The 22,175-nt window shown below is 40.8% G+C and overlaps 1 protein-coding gene across 4 annotated transcripts in view; it reads right to left on the bottom strand.

Moving 5' to 3' along the window:
* Positions 1-22,175, bottom strand: part of Arhgap18 (Rho GTPase activating protein 18) — a 211,658-nt gene that overhangs the window by 58,025 nt on the left and 131,458 nt on the right. For all 4 annotated transcript variants that reach the window (XM_057763139.1, XM_057763140.1, XM_057763142.1 and 1 more), the window contains exons 2-4: positions 9,279-9,481; positions 5,588-5,823; positions 1,776-1,839 (exon numbers count right to left, since the gene is read on the bottom strand). In XM_057763139.1, coding sequence (XP_057619122.1) covers positions 1,776-1,839; positions 5,588-5,823; positions 9,279-9,481 — 503 coding nt within the window. The remainder of the gene's footprint in view (positions 1-1,775; positions 1,840-5,587; positions 5,824-9,278; positions 9,482-22,175) is intronic.

Genomic DNA, 22,175 nt, shown 5'->3' with positions numbered 1-22,175 from the left:
GTGACCGTGACAACAAAACAAACAAAAACTCTATAATTTCTTTCTGAACTTTCCAACGTGTTCAAATCACCATCAGCTCACTGATAAACAAAAGAGTAGGGCATTCCCCCCGAAAACAGGTGCAGCAGCGGTCACCAGGTGACTCGACTGGCCATGTGCACAGTCTCCGGGTAATGTACTTGGCAGCCTGACCCCAACTGCTCAGCCTTCCAGCAGAAACAGATGTGAATCAGGCCACAAGTTTGTCACCTCTCCCCTGCCTGCTGCAATCTCAGCCCGAAAGTGCTCATATAATGGACTTGTCTCATAAAACGTTTGTTGATAGAGCCAACATTATGATCTCGGGCAAGAGAGGAAAACACGAAGAAAGGACAATGTTTTCCTCAATATCTGTTAAACCACTGGCAGTCACTCTTCTCCAAAGCCCAAAGTATATTGACACTGGCACAAAAGAGTCATCTGTCTCTCTGAGGACCCAGCTCTCTAGAAGGCTAGGGCTGGCACAGCCAGCTTGCTTGCCACTTCAGTGTCTGCTGGCACACAGACAGGGGAAAATACCCAACAGTTCATTCTGATACAACACATGATAGCTACAGAGGCCTCCAAAAGAGAGGAAGAAGAAACTATTTTTACAAGGGTATGTGTGTATGCACATATGCGTGTACACAGACTCATGATGTTCATGTGTGTATTGCATGCCTTCATATTTTTAAGTGTTTTTATTAAAAATATTTTATTAAGTTTTTTTCATATTTTAAAAGAGATGTATTGAGAAAATTCTGATGAAACAAAGATGATATCTGCTCTCAGATTTCCAGAATATTCCTTGTAAGTTTTTCCTAATGAGTGTATATCTAGAGGAAGGCTGGGAAGGCTTCCCAGGCCTCTAGTTACCTGACACCCACTCCGTGACCCTGCTACTTCCAAGCCCAAGGCAACACTATCACGCACAGATGCCTCAGACACTAAGACATGACTAATAATCAACACACAGCTCATCTCTGTTAGTGTTTCTTAAGTAACTTGAGGACTTTTTCTCTTTAAGCTTTAATTTAGGACCTTAGCCAAGGACATTTTCCCTTCTTGTAAACACAAAAGCTGTAACCTTTTCTTTGGTGGTGCTTAATAGAATCTTTGTATTCATTTTCTTCTAGACACTGAATCTCTAATTCATCTCTGAAATAAAATGTTTAATGAGAAAGAAAATTATAATCAATTTCAAAAAAAAAGAAAAGCATTTTTTTTCCTAAAGGTTTCTCTAAAACTCCTGAAAATGAAACCCCTTGTTGAATTGGAGCTTATGATTCATGAACAAGGCAATGAAACTCCACATCCCAGATGCATGGTCTTGGGAACATAGCTTTCCAAGTCCAAACCTCAGTTCTCTCATCTGTAAAATGGACCTAGAGTAACACCTACCAGGGAGAATTCATGGGTGTACTGAATGAAGTACAAAGCTCTACACACTATTTTGGGTATGATAAACAGTCTCTCTCTCTCTCTCTCTCTCTCTCTCTATATATATATATATATATATATATATATATATATACATATATATATATAGATTTTATATATATAAAATTTGGATCAGATGGGAATACACATAAAAAAGATAAAGGGCCAACCCTACGTCCAGAATCATGCATTTATCTTTATTTACCTAACGTAAGTATTTTAATCCAAGTTGCTTAGTAGAATGAAGGTAACGTGTTCGAGTGACAACTGTGTTACAGCAATTTAAGGGGACAATCAAGAGCACAGGTCCTACATACCCTCTTTTCCTTGGCTTTTGTTTTCGTTTGTTCCGATTGACTGCGATTCTGAGCCATCTGGAGACTAAACACAGAAAAGGAGCCACTTAGTCATCTCCCAACTCACAACTGGAGAACATGGTGTTATAAATAATACCATCCTAACCTTCAGAGAACAAGAAATGTTCTTACACAAGTCACAGTGAGGGGACAAAGTGCCAAGGTTACCATCAATAGACAATCATCCAGCAGGCGTGTGATTACCCATAACAGTGAGACATATACCAAGCACAACTGGGAATGGCAAATATGCCAAGAGTACCCCTGTCATGTGAAACACCACTGTCTAGATGAAGGAGGAATGTTAGCTATATCCAGTGGTAAGTGGATATATGAGGTCTATTTTCACCATGACATAGTATTTAGCAACAACAACAAAAATTAAAGTCCCAAATCATGCTTCAACATGAATAAACTCTGAAAATATTATGCTATGGGAAAGGAATAGTCAGACAGCCATGTATATCATAATTCCATGTTTATGAAAAAGTCTAGAACAGGCAAATCACAGAGACCTAAAGACCCATGTTTGCCTGAATATTCAGCAAACTGTAAGGAGCAATTACTGGTGGATATGAGCTTACTAGGGGAAGCATAATAAAAATGTGGAATAATTGATTGTGATGATAAAGAAATCACTGTATTATACATATCTTTTGACACTGGTTTTAAAATATTTTTATAAATTCACACAAGCATGTATTTTGATCATATTCAATACCCCCAGGACCTTCTCTTAGTCCCCTTCACTCTCATGGGACTCTCTCTGATCCTAAACAAGTGCCCTCCTACTTTTGTGTCTATTTTAGAGAGTGGGATTGACCTACAAAGATGGCCCTTCAGGGGTTGATAAACATGGTGAGCCAGGAATGACCCCACCCATGCCTGTGGTCAGACAGCAATTCTTCCGTTTCCAGAGTGTTTTAGAAGATCAGGAAAGGGAGTCTCGGGCAAGCATACAAAGAGGCTTATTTGAGTGCGTTATTTTTGATAATCACTCTACTGGATTCCATTTCTACACTAAAAATAATTAGCCCTCCTACTTTCCTCTAAACACAATGAACCTCAAGCTGTTATCCACAAAAGACCCTTCTCCCTCACCCACAGTTTTACAAAAATCACTAGGGCTGGGGCCAATAAGTCATTAACATATGAGCTAGATGCCTGTAGTGCTGAAGACAATGAGCAGCAAATGGCATGTCACAGACGTGACACGTGGCATGGTCAAAGGTATACCTTAGTTGACTGCAATATAACATTCTCCTTCCTTCTGTCTATAAGTCTGTAGAGGATTAGCCTTTCATGGCACAGTGAACACAGTTAGGAATTCTTTTTTTTTGGGGGGGGGGGGGGTTCGAGACAGGATTTCTCTGCAGCTTTGGAGCCTATCCTGGAATTAGCTCTTGTAGACCAGGCTGGCCTCAAACTCACAGAGATATGCCTGCCTCTGCCTCCTGAGTGTTGGGATTAAAGGCGTGCGCCACCACCGCCCAGCTTAGGAATTCTACTTTTACATAAAGATATATATATTTAGAGTATGTGGTCAGACTGTTTTTGTTAGTAACGGAAGATAGGCATACAGGTGGATACATTTAGGTATTAAATTTCCTGGTGTCAGCATGAACTTCATACTTAAGTATGGACACTGAATAGACATTTATTCCAGAACAGAAGAGCCACAAACAAAGATAGATGCTTTAGGGATGGGGAATGGAAGATTATCTTCCAGAGGGCGGTGTATTTCAATCAAAGGTGTCCAGCAAAAGAAGCATTATCTTAATATGCTTGTGTTATTTCTCTCTTAATGAGACCAGCAGATAATAAAAACCAATTATTTCAGATTCTAAACCACATGGGTTAGACTTTTCCAGGAATTGGCTGAAAAAAAAAAATAATGTTTCTTCTAGCACCAAGTAACAACATTGTCCTCGAGACTGGCAGGAATCCCACACCACAAATTTATTAAAGGTCAGCTTTCTGCCCATTCCTGCTTTATACATTCTCTGAGTTTTCTAGGTGGACAGAACCAGGGAGGAAGCAATGCTTTTTAATTAGGAAAGAAATATCATATTGTATAGCTTTATCATTCATTTTTCTATAACTGGAAACCTAGTTCCTTCCTTCAGCCCTGGTATATGTCCCAAATAACCACTGGTTCATAAGCAAACAAGCAACTTATACAAGTGCCTGGAGCAATCTAGTGACCCTGAATTCCTGGAAACGGGCTGAGTTTGATCCACAGCTGGCCATGCAAGGAGAATAACAGCCTGTAACTGAAAGGACTTTTGCAGAAGAGCAAAATGATTGCAAAAAATAAAGGCTTTCTACACAACAACAGCCCCCCAAAAAGGTGCCTTAAATATAAGCTCTTCCATTCTACTTTTTATGAAGAATCATGAAAATTTTATTGCCCTTTGCTTATACTATAAATGGGTTCTCAAATTCAGGCTGCTCAGCATCAGAGTCATGTTTGGAAGTGGAAATACAGCAGGAGGAAGAATGCTTTAAAGTCAGACAAATTTGGGTTTAGCATCTACGGGACATTGAGCACGTTACTTAAAGTCTATGAACCTCAGCCGTAGGATGGCAATGATAACACCTCAGTCATAAGACAGCTGTGTGGATTCAATGAGATAAAGCAGGTGAAGCCGTTAGCTCAGTAGCTGTGGCAGCAATTGCTACTGCTAATGTTGTCATTAGAACCATTATTCAAGAATCCTTTTGTTACCCTCCCAATGACTTCTGTGGGTTTTCTAAACCAGAGCTGATGGGGCCAGAAGGCAAATTTTCTGTGCTCTTAAAAACATCATTTAGTTCAGCTGACTTTTTTTTTGTTGGTAGCAAGACTTGCATAAGCATGATCATTTCAGTGCAATGTAAGCCCCTTATTTCCTCACAGATAAGCAATGAATGACCTATCAACTAGCTATTCTGCACAGCACTGTGAGGGCCACATGGGTCTACTACTTCTATCATCTCCCTAAAGTCTCTTTATTTACCATTTTTCTGTTTCCACCTGAATCCAGCATCTTCCATGAAAACACTAACCAGCTGGGTTTGTCTTAAATCTCTATGCCATGGGAGGTGCCGAAAGTTTGCCACAAAGAGGGTATTCCTTCTCTCAAGGTCCCAACTTCACAGTTCAGGTGCTGTCTGTTTCCTCATACCTCACTTCCATTCATCCTTGAGTTGGTTGGAAATTCAAAGATTTCTTCTAGCAATAGTAGATAAGGGCCAGGCAGTGGTGGCATATGCTTTTAATTCCTCTGTACTTGGGAGGCAGAGGCAGAGGGATCTCTGTGAGTTAGAGGCAAACACTGGCTACGGAGTGTGTTCCAGACAACCAGGGCTACTCAGCTGAAACCTGTCTTGGAAAACCAAGAAAAGAATAAAGGAATAACATGCTTTCCCGTCCCCCCCTCCCCCCGCTTTTCTATCAGAAACAACTGGCAGACAGGCTGTGTGGAAGGCCTTCACCCCCACTCTGTCATACCCAGTGGTGTGATAGGCACATCTAAATGCTCCCAGGACTCTATCCTACTGACCACAGAATTATTGCACTGAATTTGAACTTGCTTAGGTATTTGCCTCACTGGGTACCTTCTAAAATGGCAAAGCTCAGTCAAGAACATTGGCACACTGCCGGCACAGCACTTTGACACTGGGTAGACACTAGGTGCTCATTCAGTTTGCAATGATCTTGAAGGAATTGGATTGGTTCCGATGAGTCCAAGCATTTCAGCCTTTGCCATCCTATCAGTGAAGAATCTTACTTTTTCTAGTGCTTCTCTCTGTTGAGCAAATATGTCTCTGACGTCAGGAATGTGGTGCTGTTTGTTTTTCTTCCTCAAGGTCTGGGAGACCGTTTCTACCCGTTTCTGAACAGCTGCCGCCTGAGTCCGGGTCAGTGTGGATAAAAACGCGATGCTATCCTGGGGGTCATCGGCCGACTCTCCAAAGAGATTGGACAACCCAGCCTCCTTGAGCCATTCTTCTTCCAGTTCTCCCTCTAAAATAGTTTTGTAAAAGAAAGAAACACGTCATTTTGCAACCATAAAGTATAAGAACGTTCATGTTTTTCGACTATCGGAAATCCTGACCGAAACGCTTCTACTACAACCAAACCAGTGCTGAGAACCATTATCTGAAACTTGGAGAACTGCCATATACTCTGGCCACAGTGATAGCAAATTTTGGGTCAATTTCATATATACTTAATTAAAATTTTTTAAATTGCTTCACATGTAATTAACCTCCACTACTTCCTGCATATTAACTAAGGAAGGCAGAACTGTGCTCCTTCTAGAGGCTAGCGAGCCATAGAGAACTTGCTCCAGTGAGTGGCGCAGGAAGTTGGTGCTGAGAGCACACAGGCAGATCTAGTTTCTTGGCTTAAATTCAAGGCTATCTTGGAGTCCAACATTAATCTCTAAAAGGGTTTGTTCTCTCGGTTCTGTGTCGCTGGTGAGGCATATGGCAAGTTAGTAAAAAGAAAAAATAGCAGGGCATGAGGGAACTCTTCGATTTCAAAATAAATTTTCCAATTTTTTTTCTCAAATGAGATAATGGAGATATCAAAGAATTTTTTAAAAGCACATTTCTTTCAACAACAATAACAAAAGAGCTTGTATGAAAACTAACTAGATAATTGATTGAGAACACGGAAAGTAAAAATTCGGCTGTAACTTAAATATAGTTCCTTCCACATCTGTGGTCTCTGCATCTGAACTAGATTGAATATATTACTAAATGCAAATGTGTCTGAACTGAACATGGGTATGAAATATTTTTTCCTTTTTTTGTATGTGTTTTATTTCTTTATTTTTGTTGTTGGGGGGGGTGTTTGTTTTTCTTTAGACACTGTCTCACTACACAGCTCAGGCAGGCTCTAAATTTTTGATCTCCTACTGCAGACACCTTCATGCCCTACCTGGCCTGAATAAAAAAGACATTTCAATTCTTGTCATTCCCTAAACACAATATCACACCTATATAATGTACTTTAGGATGAAAGCACGTGTTATGAATAACACGGAACTGATGTAAAGTGTACAGGAGTATGTAAATAGATTTACACAAAATCTGTGTCTTTATAAAAGACACAGATCTGTGGATTTCTGGTGCTCTGGAGGTCCTGGAACCAATCATTCCTAGATACCAAGGGATGCCATATTTTAAGGCCTAATGAAGCTCGTAGAAAAACAGATGGAAAACTAGATCAGAGTCACTCCAAGCACCATGTTTATAGAGAGAAATAAAAAAGTAATAGCAGGTCGCAAAAACACAGAAGAGTCTGTAGTCCATTTCAGAAGCTTGACAGTCACGTCATTTTGAACAAGGCAGCCTCAAGTTAATTCTGCCTTTTCCTATGTAAACTAAATGAGGACCACCAGTGCTACTTCAAGACTAAAGGTCAGGACACTTTGCAAATATTATCATCTGTAGCACTAGAGAATGATTTCTGTCTTTCCACACCAGAGCAGCTCCTTGAGTGTAGAAATCAAGTGTCAAAAGCCATGGCCAGGAGAAAAACAGCCAGTCATTGTCATTACTGCTAAGTAGATAAAACACACTACAGGTGCAAAAACCCAGAGTTCTGGGAGGGGGAGGGGCTTGACATTATTATGCCAAGGAAAGCAAGATGATTATAGCCATTAGTACATTAAAAATAGAAGAAATACAAACTATTTAAAACCTAAGAAAAGCAGGCATGGTGGCTCACTCCTTTAATCTCAGCACAAGGGACAGAGGCAGTCAGATCTCCATGAGTGGAGGGCCAGCTTGGTCTATATAGTGAGTTCCAAGACAGCCAGGGCTACATAGTGAGATCGTGTCAATAATAGTAATAATAATAATACCTAAGGATAATGAGTATATATAATTATGCCCATTGTTCTTCATCATCTGTGAATTCAATTTGACTTTGGAGATTTCTCAAACAGCTAAAGGTACATTCCTACACATAAGACTTAAATGTGTGTTTCCTACTGAGCAACTGGCAAGTTGCTTTTGTCTTAAAACACTCACTGGAAGATGATATTTATTAATTATTCCAAATAAGGTTTTTCTTATAATGTAATTAGAAAAGAATGGCAGAAAAATATATGAGAAATCAGATTGGCTGATATGATTTTCTTTTATCAATCTGAAAAATATTAAATTAAGGAAAGTATCCAAGCCTGGTACAGTGACACATGCCTGTGACCCCAGCTCTTATAAGGCTGATGCAGGAGAATTACAAGTTCAAGATAATCCTGAGCTACATAGTGAGATCCTATGGAAGAAGAGAGCTGAAGATGACCCAGATTACTACTGGTAAATTATTTTTAAAGCAACATTGTAGCAAAGGAGAAAACCCTATTTATAGAGTTACTTTAATTTACTGACTCTAAGATAAAGATGTCTGTACTAGTGGATCACAGAACTGATTATAACTATCTTTTGGCATTTATATATCTACTGATACACCAACACACACACACACATACATGTGTGTGTGTGTATATATACAAGTTCATGGAGAGCATAGAAAGAAAGCCACAGTTTTGATGACAAAATCTGACATCACAAATATGATGATGCCTTTAATTTTTAAAATTTTAAAGTATTAAAGGAATTAGTAAAAAAATTAAGAAAAAATATTTTAAAAGTTAAAGTCAAGTATTGCATGTTTTCTCCAGAATATCAAGTATAATAGTGAATGAATTATATATAAAATACCATTGGGAAGAAATGTGAGCAAAACCTATATGTTAAATTCTAGAAAGAAGCAACTAAAGGAGCGGAAAATGCTAATGCTATCTTCTAGCATCCAAATCTGCACCCTGCCATTGGCAAAGCAAACTGTGCTGTTTTAATCTGGATACTGTGCTGAGTGATACAGGACCAGGTCTACGTGATGTTTTCAAAACCTCACGGGTGTCTTATGCACATCTGCAATGTGCAAATCTATTGGCTAGAAACAAGAGAAATAATCTCAAATGCTGAAAGGATGACCATATATGAAAAAGGAAAATGAACTTATTTGTTCTTCCTTAAAGCAGAAAGAACTACACCAACTAAGTCTCAGTTAGAAGAAAACAGACTGAAAACCAACATAGTTCTAACAAATCCAGCTACTTAACAAATAGAAAAACAGAATCAGTGCAACATAAAGAGCCTCCCATCACCATCCACACTTCCTGAAGACCAAATAGCCATGAGGCTAGGATATTATGGAAGGAATTAAAGTCAGCGTGGATGATTTTAAACAGCAAGTCTAACTCACTGAATCTTTAATAAAATGGACTTAGCCATTGTTATAAACTGAGTTTGCTCACAACACTTGTACCTGATAATTGGACTTAAATCTGTTGCAGCTTAGTAACTTTCAAGTTCAAAGGCAACTACTTGGGGTCTGTTCCCTTCCTCTCTGGACATGCATTTTCTACTAATACACATGCGTTTTATTTGTTTAGTCATTACCATCAGGTTCTTTGACAACAACGGCCTCTTGACCTTGCTGGCGATTTTCATGAGACTTCTTGATATTTTCTAGTTCCGTCCAGTAGTCCTCCATTGACAACACTTCATCCAAAGAGTCCTGGGAACCTGATCGATCAAATGGAAGCCTCTCTTTAACTTTGGTGGAGCTTTCTTGGTTCATGGTGTACTGGCCATATCTGCGACTATAAATACAGAACAAAATATGGTTCATTGCAGCATGAGAAATGAGCACTATTTCCAAAATATCACAACACCAAGGTGGGAAGTCTGGGAACTAAAGTCCACCCTTGTTTTGTTAACTTTTGGTCAGTGGTACCAAAAGGGAAGCAGTTTGATGATTCATCCTAATTTCAGGCTCTACAGAAAAGAAGAACAAAGAACCAGGAGCAACTATTAACTTACACTTTCACTTAGATTCATTTAAATCTAAAATTTTATATTTAGAATGTAGTAGAGTGAGGCTAAGTTATTGGCTATTCACAAATAAATCAGGAACACATTTTATATAATGCATAATTGTAGCAATTACATGTATATACAAACTTAATCAACTTATAGCCAATCACTGCCTCCAGTAAATAAAGGGTTAATTTCAATTTCTATCTCATTTTTGGTGTTGAAATATATAGAAGTTGACTTACAAAATTTTCTGTTCTAATGTACTGAAGACAGCACTTTTAAAACTGTAAATGGACTCATGACTTGAAAATAATTTCTAACATGGCTAAATACTCATTTACTGGAAATTCTGAACAAATTAAAATTGTCTCTTGCTATTTATGACCAAAAGATAAATTGGTATGCGACTTGTTTCCCTTACATTTCTTTATTGGGCAGGAGAGGGTTCACGAGTCACAGAGAGTATGAGGAGGTCAAAGGACAGTTCGGGAAAATCAGTTCTGTCTTTCCGTGCTGTAGATCCCAGGGATTGAACTCTGATCACCAGGTTTGTCAGCAAGTGTCTTTACCTACTGACTGCCTTTTTGGCCCTTCAATGAGATTTTTATGAATTTAAGTAAACTAGTTTTCATGATATTCACATCCCACCTACTTCTGAAATGGAATTATGATAATTTGCAATAAAAAATTATGTAAAATAGAATTTTTTATCCTTGTAATTTACAGATAGAAAGAAAACAACCCTTAAGTACCTCAAAAAGGTACATTTTCATCTCTGGAGTCTTCGCTTTATATAAAATTCTTTTCTTCTTAAAGACTACAATTTGAGTGGGGATAATAATTGGTAGAAGAGTTTTATGATTCTAATTTCAAATGCTTTTTTAACTCCCAAGAACTACTAAGAAGCAATACTTGCTAGACTGGCTTTATTTCCTGTACATATTGAAAATAAAGAGAAGCATAATAAAGTAAAATTTGTTAGTATTCCATGAGTCATAGTCTCATATTTAAACTGGTCTTTCTGATATTTAAAAGAGTAAGACCCTAACACTATGTGAAGGAGCAGGTTCCTAAACTCTTACAAGTCCATCTGGTTGGATTCCAAATGGTTTGTTGGCGGGGGGGGGGGGGGGGGGGCAAAGAACTTGTGAAAAAAGGGAGTACCATCAAGCCGTTAGCTGTATTGTGCTACCAGGCTGTGATATGCTACCAAGCAAGTTATATTCATTAAGGCTGGTTCTTAGATCTTCAGTATGTTATTAATGATGCTGGTAAAAATAAAAAGAAGAATCATTGACACATCCCCTTGGAGTAGGGTATGGAACCCTACCCTAGTCATCTCAACACTCAGTAGACTAAGCCAGCAGGATTGCAAATTCAAGGCCACCTTGGGTTGTACAGTGAGATGCCCTACCTCACAAACAATACCTCTGGTTTCCTGCCATCATCCTGGGTGGGCTTTAGGGACAGAGTTAGCAAGAGGAAGTGGAGAGAACGCCTGGCAATCTCTTTCATCCAGTGTCCATCATCGGCCTCCTTCATCCTTAACTCAAAGGCTCCTCCTCCCTTCTAGCCCACTCAGCCTGTTTACGTCACTGGGTATGCAACTGCCAAGCCAGGTGACTGGCCCCATTTATCACTGTGGAATCCTGCTGTCACTGTAAGATTTTCAGTCTTGATTTGTAAACTGTTCATAAAATGTCAGCCCTGTTACGAAGGTTTGCATTTCCAGGCTCAGAAGCTTCACTTACCTCTATGTGTTCCACCTCCTTAATCAGCCTGTCTGGATAGCTAAAGCAGATTCACTGTGCTTCCCACCCATTTTTGCTGTTGTCTATATCATGACAACTTTGCAGGCATCACGCCTTTGCTTTTGTTTTCTCTCTCACTAGAGGATAAAATTGGCTGCCATTTTCTTGTTTTCTACCTCTGGCTCTGTGGTCCCTGTTGGAGACCACAATAAGTCCTATGAACTGTGAGAAGTATAATAACTAATAATACCAAATAATGTGGTTTATCTGCACACAGGAAAGTGGTACACCTGAACAGAAGAACATTAAGTTTTTCACTCCTGCTGGAATGTGTTTGCTCTGGCAAGAAAGTTCCAGTAAATTTCCATTAAGATAGCATGTGCAAAAAAAAAAAAATCTGAAGGCACTGAGTTATAGCGTTGTTACATAAACGTATCTTCTCTGTCAAGCCCTGCCTTCCAAACATGTACATAGCACCAATCTCATACCTCAGAGCTGATGAAGTGATTCAATACTGTGACTTTGCTAGGATTTGGCTGCTAAATCAACTTGTGATAACTGGAAAATCCATGAATCATAGGCCTTTTCCATTCTTTTCCTTTCTCTTTTCCTTTTGTATCAATGGTGAGTATTGTTGGACCAGATTTTCTATTTTAAATATTAGGGTGAGGAATGGGATAAGCAAATGTTTGGCAATAAACTGCTTTTTCCTGAATTCTGTCAATCTAGTTTTTTTTCTTCTAATGCAAACATTTCTTTTTGGTGAGGCCAGCTAGTATGCTGTCTCACATCTTTTGAGGACATACTTAACTTTTATCCTTCAGGGAGGCTAGAACCGTCTTAAAGTTGCCCTGATAAGTCACCAGTTACTCGATTTCCTCTTTTTTATTTTAAGGACTGTGTCTTTTCTATTAACACTTATTCTGAAAATTGAGTTTACAATCATAAAGCCCCATCTGCTAGGTGTAATGAAGCCGAGTGGAAGAGAATTCATCTCCACGCTACCTCAGCTGGCACGTGGTGCTGAATCAAGGAAACAAAGACTCTACCACAGGCAGCTACCAACTGCCCCAAGGACCTGCTGTCAAACCACCCTTCAAGTTCTTTTCTTCCCTCCAGCAGCCTCTGTGAGGCTTCAAGCAATCCTGCCTCATTCACCTCCAGCAACTGCAATAACCAAGATGAAAATAGTCCTCTCAGGGAAGTTGTCCGCCAGTGGCTCCCAGTCTTGTTGTGCATACGTCATGCTCTTTCTAATACACACATTGCCCTTGACCTTTTCTCATGGCCACCAAAACCACCAAGAAATATTTACTTTCATGGACTCTTAAGGGTCTTCCTGGAATGTTCTTTTTTTTTCGCCTTGCTGATGTGGGAGTGTCATATCAATCTGTTGATTTCATTGGTTAAGTAATAAAGAAACTGCTTGGCCCTCATAGGTTAAAACATAGGTGGGTGGAGTAAACAGAATAGAATGCTGGGAGGAAGAGGAAGTGAGCTCAGATGCAGGGCAGCTCCTCTCAGAGACAGACGCCATGCTTTCCTCTCCAGAGCAGACGCGATAAAACTCCAACCCAGGATGGACGTAGGCTAGAATCTTCCCGGTAAGCGCACCTTGGGTGCTACACATATGAACAGAAATGGGCCAAGCAGTGTTTAAAAGAATACAGTTTGTGTGTCATTATTTTGGGGCATAAGCTAGCCAGGCAACCATGAGCCGGGCTGTGGGAAGAGGCCCGCAGCTCCCTACTACAGATGGCGCCCAACGTGGGGCACTAAATCTACAGAAAGCCTGAGAAAGCTTGGGAAAGAATAGAGTAAAGCATGTTTTCTTGGTAGCAACAATTTCTCGGGTCTGCTCTGCTTGCTAGTGGCAAGCAAGCGCTCTCATCTAAGAGAGGCTTCCTGACTCAGCTTTAGCTGCAAAACCCTGCAGCTCATTAAGAGGTCCTGCCACGAAACACTTAAATGGTATTGATAAAAGCTGACTGAATGCTTGTTTGTTTTCGGCCGTAGCAAAAAAAAAAAAAAAAAAAAAAAAAAAAAAAAAAAAAGTTGTGCTGTTTTAAAATGCTGGCATTCTGGTCCATCCTGCCAGGGCAAACTCTGACTGTTTGAGGCAGGAGGGCTGACTACAGAGAGAGGACTTGAATGTTGTCTGTGGATATAGTATTGCAGCTTGTTTTCTGGCAAGGACCTTGAAACGCCACAGAGTTGTTGTGATAAACATGGCTACAGCTGGTATCTCCACCATGAGGCTGGAAAGCTAAGGAATGGCTGGATCCAGCTGTCAAAGCCACGGCTTTCATCCTACTGATATTGCTTGGTAAATTAAAGACTCATGTGGTCAGAAAAAAAAGAGATATACAGTAAAGAGAGATTCAAAGACAAAGAAAACTTTAAATGATTTACTGTGTGTTTAAAAATATATACAGGCTGAAAATTAAAGTTCTTAAAAGTAAAATAAGGAAGAAAGAGAGTAGTTGGGTGTGGTAGTACACACCTTTAATCCCAACACTTGGGAGGCAGAGAGAAATTTACCTCTGTGACTTCAAGGTGTGGTAGCACACACCTTTAATCCCAATGCCTGGAAGGCAGAGACAGAAGGATCTCTGAGAGTTCAAGGACAGTCTGGTCTACAGAGTTATTCCAGGACAAATATATACAGAGAATATAAAACAAAAGTAAAAGTAAACAAAATAGAGTTAAAATAAAGCTGCACAAAGATGGAAAATACACAGAGAATCTTGATACTGTATGCTATTATGCTCTCTTTGAATTGTTTCAATGCTGAGGAAGGAGCAACAGATGCTAAAAGATATTTGTTTATAAATGCTGCTGAACTAATCCAAGATAGATATTTTCAAAATACCTTGACTTCAGAATTTGGATCTAAAGATATAATACTTTGGAAAAGAGTTTCTTCTTTTGTTTTCACAGAGGATGAGACTCTTTGGATTGCTTCTATTTCAATATGGCATGATAGACCACGCCCTCCTGAAGGGTTGCTTGAACACCTTCAAAAAATTACTTTGCTCAACTGCCGACTGAGAGGAACCTAGCACACAGGTTATACCATGAAAGACCTGATTAACAGCGCCCCCATTCAGCAGGAAGCAGTTTGGAGAGAAATAACTGCGCCCATATTCCCAAATATTGTTTATAAATGTTCTTTTACATTTAAAGGGGGTTATGATATAGGTGTGAATAATTTGCATTGATATGGATTTTGCTTTAGTGATTTAGATTTAAGGTCAATTTTGTTATATGTATATGTATTTCTGATCTTGATTAAGGTATTGTGATTGTGTAGTTCATTTAAAAATGTAATGTATATAGGTTGCTAATGGATAATTATTAATAATAGTCAAGTTTGTAGTCATGTTAGTTAGATTTTCTAGATGTGCATGGATATATTTTAGATAGACATTCTTCATATCTTTCAAAGATTATAAAATATGGCATTTTAAGTGTTTTGATAACTTAGGGTTTTTCATGACAATGAGACACGTCTGCTCCTGGCAGCACCAATCTACTTCAAGAGGAAGATGGGCATCAAAGAGGCTCCTTATGGAGTTTGATAGCCATTTGGGCAAGAAACTGCTCTTGCCTGGACTGTTGCATAAACTGGACACAAAGAACCCGCAGAGAGAGGACTGCTGAACTTGCCTAAAGGTGAGATGATCTTTCAGGGTTCCTGATTTATGATAGTGACTGAACTGCCTTTGAAATTTCCTGCTTTATGGAAAAGTCTCTAGATACTATGGGCCTGTAGGCCGAAGATGGATGCCCCAACGGTACAGAGAAACTTTGGGTGACTGTCCAGGCAGCGAGATGTCTCTGTCATTTCTAGAGTTTTGAAAATTGCTTACTTTTTGTTTGCTTAGGTAATATTGTATTCTTCTGGCGTCTTTGATGGAGTTGAAGAATAGATAGATAGTTAAAGTTTTCCATTGTTATGATAAAAGATAAAATAGATATAACTGTTGTGTTATATGTAATTTTGCTATGTTAAAGTTAAAGCCTTCCTTTTTTTTTGTTTAAACAGAAAAAGGGGAAGTGATGTGGGAGTGTCATATCAATCTGTTGATTTCATTGGTTAAGTAATAAAGAAACTGCTTGGCCCTCATAGGTTAAAACATAGGTGGGTGGAGTAAACAGAATAGAATGCTGGGAGGAAGAGGAAGTGAGCTCAGATGCAGGGCAGCTCCTCTCAGAGACAGACGCCATGCTTTCCTCTCCAGAGCAGACGCGATAAAACTCCAACCCAGGATGGACGTAGGCTAGAATCTTCCCGGTAAGCGCACCTTGGGTGCTACACATATGAACAGAAATGGGCCAAGCAGTGTTTAAAAGAATACAGTTTGTGTGTCATTATTTTGGGGCATAAGCTAGCCAGGCAACCATGAGCCGGGCTGTGGGAAGAGGCCCGCAGCTCCCTACTACACCTTGCTACCACGTCTTCTATGCTTATAAAGGTAACTGAACCTTTACTGTATTGATGTGGAATTCCCCTCTGCATGCTGTGAATACCGTTGGTTAGTAAAGAAACTGTCTTGGCCCTGCACAGGAAATAGAGGTAGGCAGGGAAAACTAAACTGAATGCTGGGAGAAAGGAGGTGGAGTCAGGGAGAAACCATGTAGCCCCACTGGAGACAGACGCTGGGAACTTTACCCAGTAAGCCACAGTCATGTGGATATACAGAGATTACTAGAAATGGGTTAAATTAAGATATAAGAGTTAGCTAATAAGAAGCTAGAGCTAGCAGGCCAAGCAGTGATTTAAGTAATACAGTTTCTGTGTAATTATTTCGGGCATGAGCTGCTAAGCAGCCAGGAACAAAACAAGTAGCCTCCTCTTGCTACTTGTATTTCCCCCAGGCATAACTTATCTCAGTTTGCCTTAATAACTTTTTCATGTGATCAGAAAATTTAAAATGTATCTATACTCTTCAAGGTATTAGGAATGCCTATTTTTGTTTGTGCTTTTGTTCTTTTAGATACAGAGTCTTGCTATATAGCCCCCACTGGCCTTATACTCACTCTGAAGATCACACTGTCCTTGAACTTACCATCGACCCTTTTTGGCCTCCCAAGTGCTGAGATTCCGGGCATGTGCCACCACACACAGGCTGTTATTTCTTTTGTCACAGAGAATGCAAAAATGATTGGACAATTTGTATTCTACAGGAAGGTAAGATTATCATTGGTAATGCCACGGTAGACTGATCAATGACTCATCCTACTGTCAATTCAGTTAGCAGAGATGTAGACACCCAAGCACCAAATGATTCTTCCACTGCCTTACTCCGTGATCTTTGGTAGGTCACTCACCTCTACTTCTCCATCTTCCTACCTTTAATAGAAAGCTACCAATAGCACTGAGGACTCAGAAAGTTACTCCATGGTAAATATGTTAACTAGGAGATCCTGTATTTAACTCTCCTACCTGCAACAAACAAAAGCCTTAGTCTGAAGTCCTACCAGAGTGCCTCATGCTTAGTCTTGAGAAGGTCATAGCCATGGTGTCTTTCCTAACCCTTGTACCAGTATCTACACACGACTCCCTCCTTTATGTCTTAATATGGCTACTTGTGCTCTCTTCTAAGACTCAGAGGAATCACTTATCCTCTAGTCCAATTCCCAAACAAGGATGACAGAGACCCCTTTACATAGGAAAAAGGCTTTAAGAATAACCGAAAGCTTTTCCTTGTGTATGTTTTGTCTATTGTTATTACATGAGGTATTAAAAGTAAAAAAATAAATATAATTCATTTACAAGGAATATAAGTTTTTGGAAGAAGGAAAAAAGGAGGAGGAGGAGGAGAGGAAGGAAGAGGAGAAGAAGAAGAAGAAAACTACATCCTTCCAGGCAAACCAACAACAAATGAACCAAAAACTGAGATGATATACCTCTTCCCCATGCCATGTGGCTGGGGCAAGCAGAACCCAACAGATCACAGTCTGGGCTTTGTAGCCTTGCCCAGGAGAGGACTCCAGCAACATCTCTGTACCAAACTGGAGCCTGCCCAGCACCTCTGGGCACTATTATCTCTTTGATGAGGAAGCATGGTTCTGCCCAGTGCAATGAGTGTCTAAGTGGGACAAGGAGATCCACACTGGAACCTGGAGCACTGTGCCCAGAATACTGGCCCACCTACCTGACACTGCAAGGTGCCATGCAGATGGACACTACTATGAAGAGCAAATATATGGTGTGGCATGGGAGAGAGACAAAGAATGGTTCCTGTCCTGTGGACAGAGGCATATCTGAAGAGGCTAAAAGGGTGAGGAGTGGGTTGAGGTGGATGGCTTGATTGCCACCCAGAGCCACGGTGATATCTGGGCCTGGGCAACTGCTGAGGCTCATGTCTGAGTTCATAGCTCTGATGCAACCCTGGTCTCTGTTGGTGATGGTGGCTCCTGGTACCATGAAAGGCAGAAAGAATAAAGCTGCACAGAGTCGGCCCCACCCCTCACTGCCGCTAGGGAGAACTGGTCGTGCCCCTCACTGGCTGAAGAACTTAAGGTGAGAGGATCTTACACTTCATCTGGGCAGCACTATAGAGCTGACCCTTTTCACTCGGGCATGAGAGAACTGTCCCTGAGTGTGTGAGAATGAGACAGCAGGTCATGCCCCTCTCGGACAACATGTGGCATAGGTGAGGGAAAGGTACCCTCCTCGCCGCACCACTCACCACTTGCAGCAATGTTGAGGGACCTAACTCAACCCCTTATTAACTTCAGCACTGGGTAGAATGAATCCTGTGCCTTGCTAGGGCACCACACTAGAGTTGACCCTGTAGACAGGGGGCGCAGGTGAGCTAGCCATGAGGATATGATAGGGTTTTAACTGGTACTGCCTCCCTTGTCTTAGGTGTGGTTGTGGAATTGTGGGATCAAGGAAAGATGCCCTCCCTGCTCGCCCCTACCGCCTCAAGCTAGCAAGGGAGCTGACCCTCCCCTTTACCACTTGAGGAGAACGGACCCCGCAGCTCCTCTGGACAGCACGGTGGAACTGGCCCTGCTGGAGGAGGTGTGGGTGAGCCAGTCCTGAAGTTGTGAGCACGGGAGAGCTGTCCCCACTACTCATCTGTTATGTGGTGACGTGGTGAGGGACAGATGTCCCCCTTTACTCCCAAGTCCCTTGCTGCCTGCAAGAGATGAGGGAGGCGACCCTCCCCCACCCCTTAACAGCTGCAGCACTGAGGAAATCAGGCCCTGATCCTCACAGTGGCAGCACAGAGCTGACCCTGTTGGCAGAGGCATGGGTGAGCTTGACCTAAGGCTGTGAGTGTGAGATAGGCAGTCACACTCCCCCCTTGTCGGCCATGTGGTGGAGAGAGCATGGGAAAGATGCCCCCCCTCCATCTTGTCCCTGCCACCTATGGTGGGCAAGGGAGCTAGCCTGGCTCTTAGCAGCTGCAGCACTCAGGAAAGTCGGCCCTGCACCTCTCTCGGGCAACACAGTAGAACTGGACCTGATGGTCCAAGTGTGGGAGATCAAAACTTGAGGACATGAAAGTAGGAGAAATGACCCCACCCCTTGCTTATTGCTGCCAGGGGTGAGCAATGTTGGAGAGCTCACCCTGGTGCTGAGGACAGGGGAGAGCTGGCGAGCTGACCAATCCTGCAACCACTCAGGCCCTGAATCAGGGTTATGACATGACCCACGCCAACATCCACCCTATCCATGATCTACAAGATCATGTGAAGGGGCCAGTCCTGCAGACCCAAAGCTGCAGGAGGATCTTCACAACACAGCGCAATAGCAGCATATCCACGAGGAGTCCCAATGAGAACCTCTAAGGCCTCGAACCAGACCAATGACTCTTGGTAATGAACACTTGCAAGTAAAGATATATGGACAAAAGGGCTTACTGCGTGACTCTCTGTGTCACACTGTAGGTTCCATGATGAGAATTTTTTTTCCTTTTTCTCCATTTTTTCTTCTTTTTTTTTTTCTTCAAATGAATTTTGGTTTGGTTTTTTTTGGGGGGGGGGCATTGCAAGGGCAGAGGGTGGATATAAAGGGATGGGGGAATGAATGGGATCGAGGTGCATGATATGAAAGGCTCAAAGACACAAAGAATAAATAAAAAGAAAGTTTAAAAAGATTGAGACGAACATCACTGTCCTGTGTTTGTGGAACAGCCTGTAATGTCCAGCTTCACCGAGGCATCTGGGTGTTCACATCTGCTGGGGCGGTCTATCCCTAGATATATCTATACCCATGTCCTGAGTGCCCCACTATGTTATCACAACAGAATGAGAACCAAAGAAACAAATGGAATCCTAGTGACACTATGAAAGTGATTTAGATTGTGAGTCCTCTGAAAGGATTCTTAGACTCCCCATGTCTCCAAGCACGCCTTGAAAACCACCGCTCTTCCACTTCTCAAATAGACCCCTAATGGATCTGACAAGGGGACATATTATTCTGCAGAAAATATTCCAGAAATCCCTACTGAGAGAAGCAGGAATGCTTTCCTAGTGCCTATGACCTACTTCTTTGTTTGTTTTCATTTAGTTTTACAGGCTTTCATAAAAAACTGGGATGTATTCCAATAGTATCTTCATATTGATACTATAATGACAAAAAAATAAATATATCATTTCAAAAGCCCCACCTTGCCAGTGTCCTTAATCATTCACTCATATCCATCCCTAATAAAGGGTGAGCATCTTTCCCGACATGAAGTATAACAATATATATTTACCTCTGTGCCCCTTGGTCATCCCTGGTCTCTTTTTAAAGTCACCAGAAGGCAGGTGTATTTGTAACTATAGGATGTGAACTGGAATGCATATTTAGTAATCTGGTCCCATTTTTATTTTTAGCACTCTACCTCCTTAAGGCTTAGAAAACAATACTTCAAAGTATGGTTCAGGCATGTTTTTGAATTAAAAGAAAGTGGAAAGCCTTAGGACCTTCCTCTGAAGCAAAGGCTATCTAATTTTCTCTTACTTTTTTCTGCCCCAAAGCATGCAAGGACTTTCTCACATTCTCTTCCCTGACAGAGTAAACATCTTCTCAATGAAATATGACCTCTTTAAGCATACTCCCTAGGAACCTCACCAAGTAACTAGGAAACATTAACCACTGGAGAGGAAAACGTACCAACAACCTTCACTATACCCAGATGGGCTCTCCATCGATTCCTACGATGATGCAATTTGCAGGATCTCTAGAGAAACTTTGTGTGTGCAAGATCACATTTTTCATTGACAGCTTGCTTCCTTAACTGGGGGTAGCCATCCCTAGAGCTGAGAGCAACTTGGTCCCAATTTGTGGTTTCCCTTTGGGGCTCATTTATTTCTACTAAAAATCATTTAGTATCCCCTGAAGGTGTCAATGACTCTCTGTGCTATAGAATAATTCTTCTGTACACGGTGTGAATATATGTCGATATGATTGGTTTAATAAACAAGTTGGCTGGCCAATAGCTAGCTGAACAGGATAGTTAGGTGGGAAAGCCAAATTGAAAATGATGGGAAGTGGAGGGACAGAGGCAAAAAGGAGACACAAAACAGAAAGCAATTTGGATACACAAAATGGGATAGAGGTAAAAGCCATGAACTTCGGGACAGCATATAGGTTAATAGAAATAGACTAAGTTGTAAGAGCTAGTTATTAACAAGCCTGAGCTATTGGCCAAGCTTTTATAACTTATATTAAGTCCCTGAGCCAGTTATTTGGGAAGTGGCTGCTGGTTATTTGGGAGCAGGCAGTCAGGACAGGAAAACTCTACCTACATCTCCTGCTCTATTTCTTTCTCCCCTATTAGAGAGTATTTACATTTCCTTCATACAACTTTCTCTAAGTTGCACATCTTAAAGCCTCCGATGCACACAACCACATTAAACACATGCACACACCCTTTTTCCTGCCAATCTGTCCATTGTCAGTGATTGTCAGAGGACCTTCAGAAGGACACGGAGAAAATCTCCCATGTCTTCTGGGCTGCATGCAGTGCTTCAACTCTTGACTGTTTACTCTGTTTCTTTCAGAGGCAAAAGATTTGTGACCTTTGTTTTCTTGAAGTCCTTGGATAATAGTCCATAGTTTTGTATATTTCCTTAAAAAAATCCTTCTAAATATGAAAAAATGACTACATCTGCCATCATATTTCTTACTCTGTTTACTACTTTTACTATCATCATCATTAGTGTGGGGGAGGGTGGGGGTAGCATGGCCTATGTATGGAGGTCAGAGGACTATTTTGGGGAGTTACTTCTGTTCCTATGAGTTGGAGGATGAGAGATGAACTCAGGCCAGTAGACTTGTTAGCACGTACATTCGCTCACTGAGCCATTTTGAAACCTTCCTTTTGTCTTACTTTTATTTCTATACAAGAAGTAACCAGAGTAGGGAACATAAAACAGAAGAGTCACATTTATTTTTGTATCTTAGCCTAATCAGAGCAAAACGTTGCAACTCAGACCACAATATTGTTATTAATCATAATAGTTACATATATTTTATATAAAAGCACACTTATTGAAACATAAAGATAGTATTATAACAGATTTTAAAACATTCTCATCCTTTTCTAGATGCGGTAATAAGTTCTGGGGACTAAATCTTTCTCCAAGTTAACTCAGCAAAGGATGGGAAAACTTGGGTTAACAAAATCATTTCTTTTTCACGGGTCAGTTTTATTATACCAAACAGACTCACAAAAATAGACCTTGGTTCTGTCTCAAGAGTTGCAGTTTCCCGAGC

This window comes from Chionomys nivalis, chromosome 2 (assembly GCF_950005125.1).
Source record: "Chionomys nivalis chromosome 2, mChiNiv1.1, whole genome shotgun sequence".
Taxonomy (NCBI): domain Eukaryota; kingdom Metazoa; phylum Chordata; class Mammalia; order Rodentia; family Cricetidae; genus Chionomys; species Chionomys nivalis.
The sequence above is the reverse complement of the archived record's forward strand: the minus strand, read 5'-3'. Positions and strand labels throughout refer to the sequence as shown.